The following is an 18,523-nucleotide window of genomic DNA, read 5'->3' as shown; positions in this document are numbered from 1 at the left end:
GAGTCCTAGTAGCTAGTTTGGCTCTGCTTCCCAGTGGAGTTGGAGGGAATAATTTGCTTTGGCTGTGGGTGACCTGTTACAATAGAATTTCTCTGTTTCTCCTTGGTGTCCAGACTATTCCCTATTATCCCATCTGATATTCTGTAAGAACTTCCCCTGCACAGGGTGGAGCTTTGATCGCAACCCAAACAAAGAAGATGAAATAGAGACGCAGACCTAGAGAATGGCTTGTGGACACAATGGGGGAAGAAGAGGGTGCGACAAATTGAGAGAGTAGGACTGATGTATATACACTACCATGTGTAAAATGGATAGCTAGTGGGAAGCTGCTGCATAGCAAAGGGAGCCCAGCTTGGTGCTCTGTGGTGACCTAGAGGGGTGGGAGGGAGGCTCAAGAGGGAGGGGACATATGTATACTTATAGCTGATTCATATTGTTGTACAGCAGAAACCAACACAGCATTGTAAAGCAGTTATATGCCAATTTTTTTAAAAAAGTATACATGAATAACTTAAAAGGAATGGGGCTAGATTTAACAAAAAGGGGAGCACAGAAGGAATCTCATCTTACCCAGCAGTCCTTCGTCCTTTCTCAACAGCAACCTCCTTCTCCCACTTCCCATCATACTAGGCATGTGTGGGATGTGGGTGAGGTGGTGTTTTTATGCTAAGAGTTACCTCCTATAGATTATGGAAGGTTAGGAGAACCATGTCTTTCTTTGTACCCAAAGGGCCACTGAGAAGGGAATATAGGAAGCAATACTCTCTGTCTCTAGCCACTTTTCTCCCCTCCTGGAGACTGGATCAATAAGTAGAAAACACTGTCATAGATGTTTCTAAAATCAGGTATTTCCCAGAGGCTTAAAGGCACTCTGAGTCTTCCAGGCTCAGTTGGCTTCTTTCACCTGGGGTTCTGCTGCTTCTGAAGCTCACATCGGAGGAACAGAAGGAAAGGAGCAAGGAGTCTGTTGGCCTCCTTGAACTATGCAGAATCTTAATGGTTAAAGAAGTCAGAAAGAGGTAGTACCTGAGGGTGACGAGTAAGAGGCCATTGTGAGAGTTCTCCAGACAGTTTAGTGGTCTCCAAATTCTACATATACTACTTCAGCCTCCTGTGCATATGATAGATGCTCATGGAATGCTTACTGACTTGAAAGGAAAATGAAGTCACATTCTTTGAGGCTAGCTTCCATTAAGCCCATATAGATTTTTTTCTTGGATAGGGGCTAGTAACATAGCCTGTACCGATCTTCAGGACTTTTCAAATCATTGTATTGGAGCTACAACCATGATACATGTTGGGAAAAAAATATCCTTTTGACAAAAGCCAGCACCATTTGTAACATGCATTAAATTTAAGTGCCTGATGGAGGGTTTGAGATTCACCGAGGTGAAGTGACTTATTGAGCTTCTATAGTAGGATGAGGAGGAAGGTAAGACCATAAAATAAATATTCTAATTCTTCTTCTACTAAGAGAATAATTTCATTCCCCTTGTTATAATGGTGACAAAGGAAATTCCACTGTTTGATAGTTCTGCTGCTAAGTCACTTCAGTTGTGTCCGACTGTGTGACCCCATAGATGACAGCCCACAAGGCTCCCCCATCCCTGGGATTCTCCAGGCAAGAATTCTGGAGTGGGTTGCCATTTCCTTCTCCAATTCATGAAAGTTAAAAGTAAAAGTGAAAGTGAATTTGCTCAGTCGTGTCCGACTCTATGCGACCCCATGGACTGCAGTCAACCAGGCTCCTCCATCCATGGGATTTTCCAGGCAGGAGTACTGGAGTGGGGTGCCATTACCTTCTCCGATAGTTCTGCATACTACTAATATAAAGGTGATCAATTCACCATAAGCAGGATGCAGCCCTGAAATTAAAAGATGCTTGCTCCTTAGAAGAAAAGCTATGACAAACCTAGACAGCATATTCAAAAGCAGAGACATTACTTTGCCAACAAAGGTCCATCTAATCAAAGCTATAGTTTTTCATGTAGTCATGTATGGATGTGAGAGCTGGACAATAAAAAGACTGAATACTGAAGAATTGATGCCTTTGAACTGTGGTGCTAGAGAAGTTTCTTGAGAGTCCCTTAGACAGCAAGGAGATCAAACCAGTCAATCCTAAAGGAAATCAGCCCTGAATATTTATTGGAAGGACTGATGCTGAAGCTGAAGCTCCAATACTTTAGCCACTTGATGTGACTGGAAAAGACCCTGATGCTGGGAAAGACTGAGGGCAGGAGGAGAAGGTGGCAGCAGAGGATGAGATGGTTGGATGGTATTATCGACTCAGTGGACATGAGTTTGAGCAAACTCTGGGAGACAGTGAAAGACAGGGAAGCCTGGCATGCTGCAGTCCATGGGGTTGCAAAGAGTTGGACACGACTGAGAGACTGAACAACAAAAGAATAGGGAAGTAGCATTATGGTGACTCATCAGATACAAGATGCCCACTCCCCAGCCCTGACTAAGTTGTATTTCCAAGAACTTCATATAGAATGTGACAATGCTAACTTTGCATATGTTTATGATTAAGGTCCTGCAACATCTCATCTCTTATGTATTTCCACAGCACATTTCCCTTTGAATACATGCATCTTTTTCATTTTATAAAATGCTAAGTACTATAATGGTTCCTTTTGCACATTCGTTTTCTTTCTGAAAACAATTTCTTCATATACGAACCATTTTTTTGTAACACAGGTTACATCTGCATAGCAAGGGAAGAATGTTCTTTGTCAATTAATGATGCTTGGTCAGTTGGATATCCATATAGTAAAAAAAAAAAGTGACTCAACTTCTATTTTGCATATACACAAAAGTTCATCCCATGTGGGTTAATAAAATAGCATATTTGTGATCTTGTGGCTAGGCAATAAACATGTAGAGTAGCTGTTTTAATACCCATGTCTACTAATTCTCTTGGCTGTGCATTTTGGGGACTATTTATATTGATTGATTTTTCTCCTCATTATGAGTTGTATTTTCCTGCTTCTTTGCATGCCTGGTACTTTTTAACTAGATGCCAGACACTTTGGATTTTACATGGTTGGCTGATGGATTTTTTTTTTAATTCCCTTTTTTAAAGCTTTGTTTTAAGACACAATTGAGACACTTGGAAACAGTTTGATCATTTTGAGGTTTGCTTTTAAGAGTTGTTAGATTATACCAGAAGCTACCAAAATATTTTAGTCTAGGGTTAAATTTGTCCTCTCTACTGAGATAATATCCTTCTGTGTACTTTATCTGATGTCGCAATCATTAAGAGATTTCTTGACTTTGGCTTTTAGGAATGTGAACTCTTAACAGTTCTGTTTGGGCTCCAAGAATTGTTCTGCCTGCTCCTTTTCTGAGGGTAGTTTCCTCACAACACATGCTCAGAACTGACTGGAAAATTGGAAAAATTGGCATCTGCATGTTTCCATAGCTCTTACTCTGTGTATACTCCTCCTATTACTGTGCCCTGCATATTCTAACACCTTGGCCTCCTGAAATCCTCCACTCTATCTCCTCAAGTTAGTGAGAATACCAGACTCTTTCCAGTTTTGCACTTCCTGCATTATGTGCTGGAAACTATTTCCCAGAAGTAAGCTAGGGCAATCATAGGGCTCACCTTATGTGCTTCCTTTCTCTCAGGGATCCTGTGAGGTCTTGCTGTCCAATGTTTATAAAGCATTGTTTTGTATATTTGTCTTTTTTCCAGTTTTGTTTAGAAATAATTAACGTTTATTACTGTGTAAGTTGAAGGCACAGAGCATGATGGTTTGCTATACATATATTGTGAAATGATTACCACGATAGGTTCAGCAAACATCCGTCTTATAAAGATACAGCAAAGAGGAAAGAAAGAAAAAAAAAACTTTCTGCTTATCATGAGAAATCAGGGCTTACTTTCTTAACTTTCCTATATATCAAATAGCAGTGTTAGCTATAGTTATCATATTGTATATTACAACCCCATTCTGTGCTGTGCTTAGTCCCTCAGTCGTGTCCAACTCTTTGCAACTCCATGGACTGTAACCCACCAGGCTCCTCTGTCCATGGGGATTCTCCAGGCAAGAATACTGGAGTGGGTTGCCATGCCCTCCTCCTGGGGATCTTCCCAACCCAGGGATCGAACCCAGGTCTCCATTGCAAGCAGATTCTTTACCCTCTGAGAAGCCCATATTATATCCCTAGTACTTATGTATTTTGCAACTAGAAGTTTGGACCTTTTGACCACTTCCTCCAATTCCACCTCCATCTCTAATAATCACAAATCTGATCTCTTTTTCTATGAGGTTTTAAAAAAGATTTCACATGTAAATAAGGTCATAAACTATTTATCATTTTCTGTCTGACATTTCATTTAGTATAATGCCTTCGAGGTCCATCCATATTGTTGCAAATGATAAGATTTCATTCTTTTTGTGGCTAAGTAATAGTTCACTGTGTGTGTGTGTATTTTTTAGATCATAACTTCTTTATCCATTCGTCTATTGATGGGTATTTAAATTGCTTCCACATCTTGGTTATTATAAATAATACTGCTATGAATATTGGGGTACAGATATATTTTTTAGTTTGTGTTTTCCTTTGGATATGTTCCAGAAATAGAATTTCTCAATCACATGGTGATTTTATTTTTAATTTTTGAGGGCCTTCCATACTATTTTTCACAGTGTCTATACCAATTTACAATCCCACCAGCTGTGCACAAGAATTCTCTTTTTGCCACATCCACACCAGCATCTTTTTTTGATGATGGCCATTCTAACAAATGTGAATTTTTAATTTGATTTTAATTTGCATTTCCTTAATGATTAGTGATGTTGAGCATCTTTCCACATATCCGTTGGCCTCTCATATATCTTTTTTGGAATGATGTCTATTACAGTCCTTTGCCTATTTTTAAATAGGGTTATTTGTTTTTCTGCTATTGAGTTGTGTGAGTTCTTTAATATTTTATATGTTAACCTCTCATCATATGTATGATTTGCAAATATTTTTATCATCCCATAAGTTTTCTTTTCATTTTATTGATGGCTTCTTTTGCTGTGAAGAGGCTTTTTAGTTTGAGGTAGTCCCACTTGCTTATCTTTTTATTTTGTTGTTAGTGCTTTATGTGTCATATCCAAAAAACCATTACCAAGACTCATGTCAAGGAGATTTATTCCAATGTTTTCTTCTAGGTGTTTTATGATTTCAGGTCTTACATATAAGTTTTTCATCCATTTTGAGTTAGTATTTACGAGAGGTATCAGGTATAAGGCATGTGTTCAGCTTCATTCTTTCTTTTTTATTGAAATATAGTTGATTTACAATATGGTATTAGTTTCTGGTGTATAGCAAAGGGATTCAGTTATATATATGTAATGTATATGATATATATGTATATATTCTTTTCCATGGTGGTTTATTACAGGATTTTCTTTTTTTTTTTTTTGCAGTTCAATAACTTTATTGGTTAATCAGCAGTTAGTTCTCATCCACATTGACTGTCTGTAGATCTTTGAAGGTGGTGACAGGCACATAGGTAACCAACGTGTAGAGCTTGTTTGGCGAGTCTTCATCTTCATTACATTTTCTGGACAACTGCACATGGATCCGGTATGCAACACTCCTTATTCCTTTGGCCCAGATGGCTTTGTTGAGTCTGGTGTCAATGTGCACATCTGGAGTTCCCATCTCTTTCATGGTAAATTTCCAGATGTCTTTGAGTGCCCTAGGGGCATGCTTCTTAAAACCCACTCCATGGATGCGCTTGTGAATGTTGATAGTGTATTCTCTGATCATCATCTCATTGATGGCAGACCAGCCCTTCTTCTTGCCCCCCTTCTTTGCGGGAGCCATCTAAACAAACCCAGGTGACAAGGACGCTCAGGGTGAGTGTGTCAAACCTAAGTCAAGGCCTCCCTCCTGGCCCGGCCTCACACAGCCACTCTTGGGATGGTTTCTGGGCACCTATTTCAGGATATTGATATAGTTCCCTGTGCTATACAGTAGGACCTTGTTGTTTATCCATTCTATATATACCAGTTTACATCTGCTAAACCCAAACTCCCAATCTAGCCATCCCCTCCTCCCTCCCCACCATGGCAACCACAAGCCTCTTGTCTATGTCTGTGAGTCTTTTCCTGTTTCATAGATAAGTTCATTTGTGTCATATTTTAGATTCCACATATAAGTGATATTGTATGGTATTTGTCTTTCTCTTTCTAACTTCACTTAATATACTGATCTCTAGATCCATACTTGTAGCTCCAAATGACATTATTTCATTCTTTTTATGGCTGAGTATTATTTCATTATATCTATATATATGTATACACACACACACACACGCCACATCTTCTGTCAATAGACATTTACGTTGATATTTTGGCTATTGTAAATAGTACTGCTATGAACACAGGGATGCATGCATCTTTTGGAATGATAGTTTTATCTGGATATATGCCCAGGAGTGGGATTGCTGGATCATATTGTAACTTTATTTTTATTTTTAAGGAACCTCCATACTGTTCTCCATAGTGCCTGTACCAATTTATATTTCCACTAACTGTGTAGGAGGATTCCCTTTTCTCCAGACCCTTTCCAGCATTTGTTATTTGTAGATGTTTTAATAATGGCCATTCTCATTGGAAAAACCTGGATGCTGGGAAATATTGAAGTTGGGAGGAGAAGGGGATGACAGAGGATGAGATGGTTGGATGGCATCACCAACTTGATGGACATGAGTTTGAGCAAGCTCCAGGAGTTGGTGATGGACAGAGAAGCCTGGCATGCTGTGGTCCATGGGGTTGCAAAGAGTCAGACACTACTGAGCGACTGAATTGAACTGACTGATTTGGACTGGTGTGAGGTGATACCTCATTGTAGTTTTGATGTGCATTTCTCTAATAATTACCAGTTACATTCTGAATAGCAATTATTCTAGTACCATTTATTACAGATACTGTCTTTTCTCCTTTGCAGGTTCTTGGTTCCCTGGTTGACTGTATATGTTTGGGTTTATTTCTGAGCTCTCAATTCTGTTCCACTGGTCTATTGAAATGGCAACCCACTCCAGTACTCTTGCCTGGAAAATCCCATGGAAGGACTCTGGTAAGCTACAGTCCATGGGGTCACAAAGAGTCAGACACGACTGAGTGACTTCACTTCACATCATACTATTTTGATGGCTATAGCTTTATAGTATAGCTTGAAATCAAGAACTGTGATGTCTCCTGCTTTATTCCTCTTTATTAGAATTTTTTGACTATGAGTATTTTCTGGCTCTGTATAAATTTTAGGGCTGTTTTTTCTATTCCTATAAACAACACCATTGTAATTTTGATAGGGATTGCACTGGATCTACAGATAGCTTTTGGTATTATTGACATTTTAACAATATTAATTCTTCCAATCCATGAATATAGGATACATTTCCATTTGTTTGTTCCTTCTTCAATTTCTTTCATCAATGTCTTACAGTTTTCAGAGTATAAATCTTCAATCTCCTTAATTAAATTTATTCCTAAAGGTTTTTTAAAAATACTATTGTAAATGGGATTGATTTCTTTATTTCTTTTTCAGAAAAGTCATTAGTATACACAAATGCTACCAATTTTTGTATGTTAATTTTGTATCCTGCAAATTGAATTCATTGATCAGATATGTTTTTTGGCTGAACTTTTAGGATTTTCTATGTATAAAATCATGTCACTTGCAAATAGAGACAATGTTACTTTTTCCTTTTCAATTCTACTATCTTTTAATTTTTTTCTTGCCTGATTGCTCTAGCTAAGACTTCTAGTAATTTGTTGAGTAGGAATGATAGAGTGGGCACCACTGTCTTGTTCCTAATCTTAGACAGCTCTGCATATTACTAATATAAAGCCCTCTCAGTTTGCCATAAGCAGGAATAGGGAAGTAGCTTTATGGTGACTCATCAGATGTAAAATGCTTGCCTCCACTCCACCCTCCCCAACTAAATTATATTTCATACAGAACTGTAACAATGCTAAATACAATAATGCTTTATGTATGTTCTTGATTAGAATCCTGCAACATTTCATCTGTTACATTTCCATGGCACATTTCCCTTTGAATACAAGTATCTTTTTCATTTTATGAAATGCCAGATACTACAATGGTTCTTCTTGCACATTTGTTTTCTTTCTTGAAAATATTTTTTAAAAGTTTTCATTCATTGATTTATAGAAGCATGCTTTACTTTTAATGACACTGTATCTAAGCCGTTGCTAGCCAGGCCTTAATTATGTTCCTGCTTTCTGTCTCCCCTTTGTTTTCTCCTGTCTTTTTCTTCCTACCTTGTAATTATAAATAGTGTAATGTTCAACTTGACTGGCTTGCATTTAGGACTTTCCCCAAAGGCCTTAACAGAGGACCTGGGGATGAGCCAGTATTTCACAAGTTTGGTTTGGTTATGTACCCCAGAGGTTTCCCTAGTTTCCAGTCTGCCAAATTAGCCTAACAATCTCCCCAAAATCACTTCTCCTGCTGTGCTCTGCCCCTTGGACTTCTAGGGAATCTATTCAATTGGGCCCTTGTCTTCTAAGAGGCCCAGGTGTGCTGGTATCTAAGGCATAGCTAAACAAACCCAGTAGGGAATGGGGAGCTGCCTGTGTTACCACCATCAGAAGAGCCATGCCTCTCATCCGTCTTTCACCACAATTCCCAGCAAAGACATTAAGCACTTGGTTTCAAAGGAAAAGACACATTCCCCTGACTCCTGTGGCTCCTGTGCTGTGAGCGCCAGTGACACGCTCAACCAACAGGCACACAAATATAAATGACATGCCTGCTGCTAAGTCACTTCAGTCGTGTCCGACTCTGTGTGACCCCATAGACAGCAGCCCACCAGGCTCCCCCGTCCCTGGGATTCTCCAGGAAAGAACACTGGAGTGGGTTGCCATTTCCTTCTCCAATGCATGAAAGTGAAAAGTGAAAGTGAAGTTGCTCAGTCATGTCTGACCCTCAGCGACCCCATGGACTGCAGCCTTCCAGGCTCCTCTGTCCATGGGGTTTTCCAGGCAAGAGTACTGGAGTGGGGCGCCATTGCCTTCTCTGAATGACATGCCTAGGAAATGCTAAAGGGGCAACACTGAACAATGGTGTGTGTGTGTGTGTGTGTGTGTGTTTCAAAGCCACCTAAGTTGAGGCAATGTTTTCTAGGCTTTTATCCTTTCCAAAAAATGTAGGGTAGAGATGACTATAAATTAAATGGTACTAATAGCCAGTACCTTTCCAAGCCCATGGCTTTATGCTTCCCCTTTCTCCATCCCTTTTTAAAATGGAGAAGAAAGTACTGTAGTAAAGCTGTGTACAGCCATACTTTTATTTAGCAGAGGAAAAACATAACCATCTTACATGTGTTGTCCCTTCACTCCTCAGTTCAGTTAAGTCACTCAGTCATGTCTGACTCTTTGCAACCTCATGGACTGCAGCACGCCCAGGCCTCCCTGTCCATCACCAACTCCTGGAGCTTACTCAAACTCATGTCCATCGAGTCGGTGATACCATCCAACCACCTCATCCTCTGTTGTCCCCTTCTCCTCCCACTTTCAATCTATCCTAGCATCAGGGTCTTTTCAAATGAGTCAGTTCTTTGCATCAGGTAGCCAAAGGATTGGAGTTTCAGCTTCAGCATCAGACCTTCCAATGAATATTCAGGACTGATTTCCTTTAGAATTGACTGCTTTGATCTCCCTGCAGTCCAAGGGACTCTCAAGAGTCTTCTCCAACACCATAGTTCAAGAGCATCAATTTTTCAGTGCTCAGCTTTCTTTATAGTTCAACTCTCACATCCATACACAACTACTGGAAAAACCCTTCACTCCTACCTTTCTTTTATTTCTTCCTCCTTCCAGTGTTCTTTTCAGCCCCTTTCTTAAGGAGATAAATCTGATCTCTCTCCATCTGTTCCTCTGTCTTCCTCTGTATTTTTTTTTAATTTTATTTTATTTTTAAACCTGAAACACTGTATTAGTTTTGCCAAACATCGAAACGAATCCCCCTAAAAACATCTCTTTGGGAGATTATAGCTGGAGAGAGAGAGAGAGTAAAGGAGGACAGAGGAAGGAAAAAGGAAGGGAGAGGAAACAAGACAAGGGTGGGTGAGCGCTTTATGGAAAAACAGCTATTTCTCCATGTCCTAGAATACAGATTCTCTGACTTCCCTTTATTTTCAAAGAAACTAACAGTAATAGGTACCATACAATGAATACTTATGTGCAAGTGCTTTCAATACATTATCACATTTAATTCTTATAACTGTTCAAGCTAGCACCATTGATTGTTCCCATTTTACAGATGAGAAAAAGAGGTTTAGGAAGATTAATCAAGTGGAACCCAATAGCTGGGGTCTAAATACTGACTCTGCTATCTACTAGTTAAGTAAACTTGGGCATGTTGCTTATCTCTCTGTGCCCTGCCTATCACAGTTTCTCTCTTCTAGAAAGGTACATAGTCTGTATCCCATTTGCTAGGAGTTTGTACTTTACTCAACTGTTAAACTTGTAGGTACCAATTTGTTGATTGGAGAAAATCAGCCCAAATGTATTCCAGGACCTTCCTTCTCCTCCCATGGGTTTGATGCATTTAGCCAAGGATCTTAGGAGGACTTGGTTGGTGAGCAGTTCTGGCCAACTATTTGCTGAACAATTAAACAAACAAACAAACACACCTACTTGGTGTTGGCTATTCCAAATTCCAAGGTTATAGCTGTGAACAAGAAGACATGGCCCCTGTTCTCATGGAACTTTTATTCTAGTGGTGGAGGCAGACATTAATCACATTATCATATAAATAAATGCATACTTGCAACTGTCATAAGTGCTACAATGGATCCAGTGGATAAGATCATGACACTATTAATAAGGAAGGCAAGGAAAACATCTGCAAAGAAGTGATGATGGAGGTAAGATCTGGAAAGAGATGGGGAGTTAATTCTCAAGAAGAGAGAAAGAACTTGCTAGAAAAGGAAATAGCTTGCCCCTTGTGGCAGGAGGGAATGATGCAAATATGATGAACTGAATGCAGATGAGTGTGACCAGAGTGCAAGGAATGAGCCATGTGTGGTAGGGTATAGTCAACACGTCAGTCTAGCAGGCACTGTTTTTGAGCACATGAACATATGTGGTACCCTTCCATCATCCTTTGTAAGCATGGTTATGGCACATCAGAGATTTTCCAGGGCAGTAATGAATTTTACCATTTCATTGTATTGTTGCCGTAAGTACATTCACAGTGTTAGTTCATGTATTCTAATTTATAGTCTAAAGAATATGGCAGCTGTATGCATTCTCAATTTCCTGAACCATGTCTGTTTTGTGGGAAAATGATTTGGCCACAAGAAGTTTCCAAATAGTGGAAGGGGATTAGGGTTAATATACCATGAAGGACACATTTACAGTAGGGTGGGGGCACTGGCTAGGCATCTTTCTCCATGATGTCTCATCATTTTCTGATCCCCTTTTCTGTTCCAACCCCTCACTACCTTGTGGGCTGAGGCACTGGTCAGGTGGGCCAGTTCCAAGATAGAGTTTCCAGAGACAGGAGATTAAATTGGCCAGGGTAGTGACCTAAGACTATGAAGATCAGCAAGAGCCAGGGGATGAGGGCAAGCCTGTTCTTAGAGAGCATTGAGAAGGTCAAAATCTGAGCATAGCAAGCCTAAAGGGTGAATGCAGGGTCACAAATAGGAGATAGTTCCAAGAAGGTCTGAAGCTAGGTATGCCAAAGAACAGAGCAGGATGTGCAGAGCAAGGGCAAGAGAGAAGTGAGAGGGTTCAGGGTAACTGCCTCAAATGAAGTCCTGAGGTCTATGACTCATTTTCTTTGGCCACCTGCCGCATAGTGTGTGGGTGAGTTGGCCCAGTGTAATGGCATGGGGCCAGGACTTCTCCTGGTTTGCCCAGTGAGAAGTTGTGACTTGCTCCAGAGCATTCTTGAGGTAAAAGTCTGGTTCCCACCAGCACTCTCCTAATCCACAGTCTTTCTCTTGTACCACCTCCTGCAACCAGCTCTGTGGATCAGAGAGTTTCAGCACCTCCTCTTCTCCCAGTCCCTGGTTGTCATGGAAGGACAGACATATGGGTAGGTTGGGCTTATTTTAGAGTGCTGGAAGCCACATACCCACTACATGGGCAGAGTTAGTATTGACAGGAAAGAGAATTCAAAGGATTCACAGTTTCTTGAATTGTAAATAGGCCCGGCAAGGTCTTCAAGCACTTAGTGGAGATGATGTAAATTGGGAGGCAACAGTGTTCAGTAGTTAATGTGGGATGTGTTCAGTGTGGGATGTAGAAAGAAAGTAGAAAGAAAGTGAAGTCGCTAAGTCATGTCCGACTCTTTGCAACCTCATGGACTGTAGCCCACCACGCTCCTCCATCCATGGGATTTTCCAGGCAAGAGTACTGGAGTGAGTTGCCATTTCCTCCTCCAGGGGATCTTCCCAACCCAGGGATCAAACCCAAGTCTCCTGCATTTCAGGCAGATGCTTTACTGCCTGAGCCATCAGGGAAGCCTGAACTCAAATCCCAGCTCTCCCATGTAATGACTGTGTAATCCTAGGTGAGTCACTCAACCTTTCTGTGCCTCAGTTTCTACAGCTGGGAAATGAGGATAATACTATTTATCACATAGATTGCTGAACAGCTTATGTGAGGGTATACGTCTAAAATATTTAGCATTGTGCCTGGGATGGAGTAAATGTCTGGTAGATGATAGTGTTTATTTTTATTGGGGAGAATGCTGGATATGATCTACTATCTGAATTTTCTTCTCAAGTGCTTGGAATCAACAGCATTTGGGATGGGGCTTAGTAATTATGGCAGGAAGTGAAGAAGAACTAAAGAGCCTCTTGATGAAAGTGGAAGAGGAGAGTGAAAAAGTTGGCTTAAAACTCAACATTCAGAAAACTAAGATCATGTCATCTGGCCCCATCACTTCATGGCAAATAGATGGGGAAACTGGAAACAGTAATAGACTTTATTTTGGGGGCTCAAAATCACTGCAGATGGTGACTGCAGCCATGAAATTGAAAGACGCTTACTCCTTGGAAGAAAAGTTATGACCAACCTAAACAGCATATTCAAAAGCAGAGACATTACTTTGCCAACAAAGGTCTGTCTAGTCAAGGCTATGGTTTTTCCAGTGGTCATGTATGGATGTGAGAGTTGGACTGTGAAGAAAGCTGAGTGCCAAAGAATTGATGCTTTTGAACTTTGGTGTTGGAGAAGACTCTTGAGAGTCGCTTGGACTACAGGGATTTCCAACCAGTCCATCCTAAAGGAAATCAGTCCTGAATATTCATTGGAAGGACTGATGCTGAAGCTGAAATTCCAATCCTTTGGCCACCTGATGCAAAGAACTGACTCATTTGAAAAGCCCCTGATGCTAGGAAAGATTGAAGGCGGGAGGAGAAGGGGTCGACAGATGATGAGATGGTTGTATGGCATCACTGACTCAATGGACATGAATTTGAGTAAGCTCCAGGAGTTGGTGGTGAACAGGGAGACTTGGCGTGGGGTCACAAAGAGTTAGACATGACTGAGCGACTAACTGAATTAATGCAGGAAGGTGGCAAATAATGGAAACTGGCATTGCAGTAAGTGGGTTAAGGGTGCATTCAACATTTAAAATATCCTGAATGGGAACTCAGTGGTAGTAAACTAGGAAAATCCATCATGTTGCTATACAACACATACTAGCAGGGGGTTTAATCTGATGGCCCTTGACAGTGGCCCAGGGCTTCCACATTGGGAGTTAGGTCTGGGGTTTGGCTGGACCTAACTGGAATAGCCAGGAACAGGCAGAACCAGAGGGTGAAGCTACTCTTTGCTTAGGGAACACTGAGATGGTCAAGTCTGGGAGATCTGTGTGAAGGCAAACACAGTGTGCAGAGCCAAAGTCAGGAGGCAAGTACCCATAGGAACCAGTTAGGAGTGAATAAAGAGCCAGAGCAGGAGCAAAGTGAGTGGGTTCAAGGTTATTGCCATGAAAAGGGCCCTGAGGACTGGTATTTGGATTTATTGGCTGCCAGCTGAATAGTGTGTGGGTGGGTTGACTGGAGTTGGTTGGTATGGGCTGGGGTAGACAGTAATAACAATCCTGCTAGGTAGATATCATTTCTATTTTGGAGGGGAGGAAACTAAGAATTAAAGATGTCAAGCAATTTGTCTTATGCCACACAGTTCATTGACTTCCCTGGTGGCTCAGACAGTAAAGCGTTTGCCTACAATGTGGGAGACCCGGGTTCACTCCCTGGGTCAGGAAGATCTCCTGGGGAAGGAAATGGCAACCCACTCCAGTATTCTTGCCTGGAGAATCCCATGGACGGAGAAGCCTGGTAGGCTACAATCCCTGGGGTCGCAAAGAGTCAGACACGACTGAGCAACTTCACTTCACTTCACTTCACACAGTTCATCACTAGCAAAGATGGGAAGGTGGGAATGATCCCTAAAAGGATAGTTGAGGTAACATGAAAAGCAAAACAAAGTTTCCCTTTGAGGGGTGGGGCAGGGGCAGAAGTAATAATAGAATGTTGGCAGTTGTTACACTCTCTGAGACCCTGTTGATTAGAATTGTCACATCATAAGGGATGCAGTGGGCTTCCCTGGTGGCTCAGTTGTAAAGAATCCACATGCCAAGAGATAGACATATGTTCAATTCCTGGGTTGGAAAGATCCCCTGGAGAAGGAAATGGCAATCCACTCCAGTATTCTTGCCTGGGAAATCCCATGGACAGAGGAGCCTGGCAGGCTACAGTCCATGGGGTCAAGAAAGAGTTGGACATAACATGACTTAGTGACTAAACAACAAGGGATGCAGTATGACTTAGCAGTTAAGGAATATTTCTGGAGCCAGACTGCGAGTCAGACTTTGTTGTTGGTGTTTAGTTGCCAAGTCAAATCTGACTCTTTTATGACCCCATGGACTGTAGCATGCCAGGCTCCTCTGTCCATGAGATTTCCCAGGCAAGAATACTGGAGTGGGTTGCCATTTCCTTCTCCAGGGGATCTTCCCAACCCAGGGATCGAACTCAGGTCACCTGCCTGGCAGGCAGAATCTTTACCACTGAGCTACCAGGAAGACTGCTGGGGTTCAAAATCTACCTCTGCCACTAATCAGCTGTGTGAAATGGAGAGATTACTTAACCTTTTAGTGCCACAGTTTTCTCACATGTAAAGTGAGCAAATAATAATATCTATTTTTAGGGTTGTTATGTAATTCAATTTATTTATTTTGTTTATTTTTGTTTTTTTATTTTTTATTTTTATTATTATTTTTAATTTAAATTTATTTATTTTAATTAGAGGCTAATTACTTTACAATATTGTATTGGTTTTGCCATACATCAACCAGAAAGAAAAACACCAATACGGTATACTAATGCATATATATGGAATTTAGAAAGATGGTAACGATAACCCTGTATGCAAGACAGCAAAAGAGACACAGATGTATAGAACATTCTTTTGGACTCTGTGCGGGGGGGGGGGGGGGATGATTTGGGAGAATGGCATTGAAACATGTATAATATCATATAAGAAATGAATCACCAGTCCAGGTTCGATGCAGGATACAGAATGCTTGGGGCTGGTGCATTGGGATGACCCAGAGGGATGGTATATAATTTAATTTATTAATGTAATTAAAGCACTTAGAAAAGTGCCTGGCTCATAATAAGCACTATCTAAAATTTAGTTATAATAATAATATAGGCTTATCTAAAATATTTAGATAATGCGTATAAAATACTTAGCATAATGCTTGCATATAGTAAGCACTCAATGGATGAATCATTATTACTATAAATATTCTACAACAATTAAGATTGTGCAAGTATTGATCTCAGAAGGAATGAGGCAGCCTCAGAAAATTCATGGTAGGGACTACCTTTACGCTAGAAATCTGAGAGGGACCCACTCCTATCCTGCAAATACTGCCCCTTCTCTCTGATACAACTTTTTAAGTGCAAAAGAAATGGGCTAACCTGGGAGACAGAGTGCTCCTATTATTGAAGGCACTGAAGCATAGGCTGCCTAACCCCACTAGACAGCATTACCATATCGAGGATTGACAGGTAATAATTATATCTAACAGTGATACAAATACTCTTATTATTCCCCTTTTACAGATAAGGAAACTGAGGCACAGAGGGTCATGCTCTTTGCCCAAGATCCCACAGCCAGTAGTGGCTGAGGTTTCCTTCTAACCCCTGACAACCTCCTGTGAGATGTAGCCGATTCAATCCCAACACAGTAATATGAGTAAAATTATTGGATTCCCTTTTCTTTTTGCCAGGATGAAGGGGAATGATGGTGAGTTCTGGATTAGAGAATTTAAAAGAGGAAAAATATAAAAAAAGACAATGAAGCTAGTGAGACCTCTAAATACCAACTTGATCATCTCACAGTCTTCTTCAGCGCAGCCTCAGAACCTTGAACCTAACCTCGGGAGATCAAAACTGCCTGAATTCTCTCTCCTAGGAATCCTCAGGGGCCCTCAGGATCAGAACTGCCCCAGAATTGGTAATTGGAGATCCAAGTGCCCACACAAAATTGTTCTGCCTGTTTCAGATCTGCAGGGAGCTAACTTGCATTTTGCTCACTGCAGTGGGCTCTATTTCAGTCATCAGTTAGATCTCCTGCCAGAGCTGTGTTCACAGAGGAGGGGAGAGGAAGAGAGAGGATTCCTGGCATGTAGGACAGTTCAGAGACATGAGTGTGCAAGTCATTTATTGTCTCAGGAAACAAGATTACTTGGCTAGAATAATGAATTGCAGTCAGACAGCAGCAAGAACTGAAGGAAGTTTAACAAGGTGGTTTTTGTTTTTTTTTGTTTTTTTTTTGTTTTTTTTTTTAGAGAGGGCTTTGACAGGGAAGTGAGGACTTTCTATGAGTGGTCATTATCTGAGCAAGGGAAGATCAAAACAGTCCAGAAAGATTCCTACTGACCTATGCATCCTACATTGGAGGGAGGTGAGACAGAAGTTCAAGGAGGAGACTTGAAGATAGGAAAGGCTGTGTAATGGCCCAGCCCAAAGACAACTAGAGGCAGAACTAGATGGAAAGGCAGTAAAGGCCAAATGAAGAGAACTAGCAAGAAGGGATAAGTAAATAACTGGTTAATATCAAGCCTTCTTGATATGTGATGAAATATGTGTTTTATTTCATCACATCCTTACTGAATATAAGTCCTCTGCCTAGAATCCACTTCCTACCTTTATTTAACATTCACTCATCTTTATAGACTTAATCCATCCTCCAGATTGTATAAAAATTATTCATACATATATTTTCTTTACTAGAGTTAGAGCTCCTTGAGGATGATATCTCTATCTACCCTTCCTCCCTCGTTTCCTCCCTCTCCATTCTTTCTTTCTTTCTTTTCTTTCTTTTACCAAATATTTTTGGATACTTACTACAGTCTAAGGAAATCAAGAAAAAACTTGGGACAGACATTCCACCTGATTCTGGCAATACTGAGCTTGGAAATTGATGGCATGTCTTGTGTGAAGCTGTCTCAGTGACTGCCAGAGAAAATGAACTCCTCTGGTGTCAGTAGAATAGAAGGTGTGATGCAATAAAAAAAATCTGTTTGGTCAAAAAATAGAATAGGGAAACTCTTCCAAACACATTTTACAAGGCCAGCGTTACCCTGATAGCAAAACCAAACAAGGATGCTACCCAAAAACAAAATTACAAGCCAGTAACCCTGATAAATATAGAGGCAAAAATCCTCAACAAAATATTAGCAAACTGAATTCAACAATACAGGAAAAGTGAGAGGGTGACAGGCAGGAAGGCCAGGGGTCTCCAAACGGAGGAAATAGCTTGCAAGTGTCAGACATTTTTATCTCTCTTAAGCGGCAGGAGAAAACAAACTAGCGATATTTTTTCCTTCTCTATACAAATTTAAAAGGAGGTTTCTCTTAAAATACTGTGTTGCCATAATGACACCTGGTTTCACCTGAAGTTAACTATTCTCAAACCTAGAGATAACTGATGCATTTCTCTTATGGAAAAGTTTATCTTAAGCTATGCTAATATACTATACATTTACCCCAAACTCTGTCTTCAAGTCGGTTTCGCTTCTTGGCTCAGAACCTACATGACAAACCAGTATGTTATACTCAGATATTGTCCCCCTAATCTAGGTAAATGAAACTGTTTGTATGGTGGTCTGCCCTTCTTCAAGATTCAAGTTAATCATTTTATGGCCTAGGATAAACCATTTGGTGCCAAGATTATCCCAAAATGCATCTTATGGGTGAGGGGCCTGGTGCCATTCTGAGTTTTAAGACATTCTTTCAGTAACAGACTGCTAGTGACTATATAACATCCAGCTGAAAACTAGGTACTCTTTCTGCCCCCTTCTGATGCCTATATCAAAAGCTTTCTCTATTTCCTTTATACTTTAATAAAATTTTTTTTCTTTTTTAAATTTTATTTTATTTTTAAACTTTACATAACTGTATTAGTTTTGCCAAATATCAAAATGAATCTGCCACAGGTATACATGTGTTCCCCATCCT

The 18,523-nt window shown here is 40.5% G+C and overlaps 1 protein-coding gene across 1 annotated transcript; it reads right to left on the bottom strand.

Moving 5' to 3' along the window:
• Window positions 1-5,454: 5,454 nt before the first annotated feature.
• On the bottom strand, window positions 5,455-5,829 carry LOC129639266 (60S ribosomal protein L31-like). Its single transcript, XM_055564317.1, has one exon. It carries the CDS (start codon window positions 5,827-5,829, stop codon window positions 5,455-5,457), a length of 375 nt encoding a protein of 124 aa, XP_055420292.1.
• Between the last annotated feature and the right edge of the window lie 12,694 nt (window positions 5,830-18,523).

The sequence above is a fragment of the Bubalus kerabau genome, chromosome X (genome assembly GCF_029407905.1).
Source record: "Bubalus kerabau isolate K-KA32 ecotype Philippines breed swamp buffalo chromosome X, PCC_UOA_SB_1v2, whole genome shotgun sequence".
In the NCBI taxonomy this organism is placed as follows: domain Eukaryota; kingdom Metazoa; phylum Chordata; class Mammalia; order Artiodactyla; family Bovidae; genus Bubalus; species Bubalus kerabau.
This window is presented reverse-complemented; position numbering and strand designations above follow the sequence as displayed.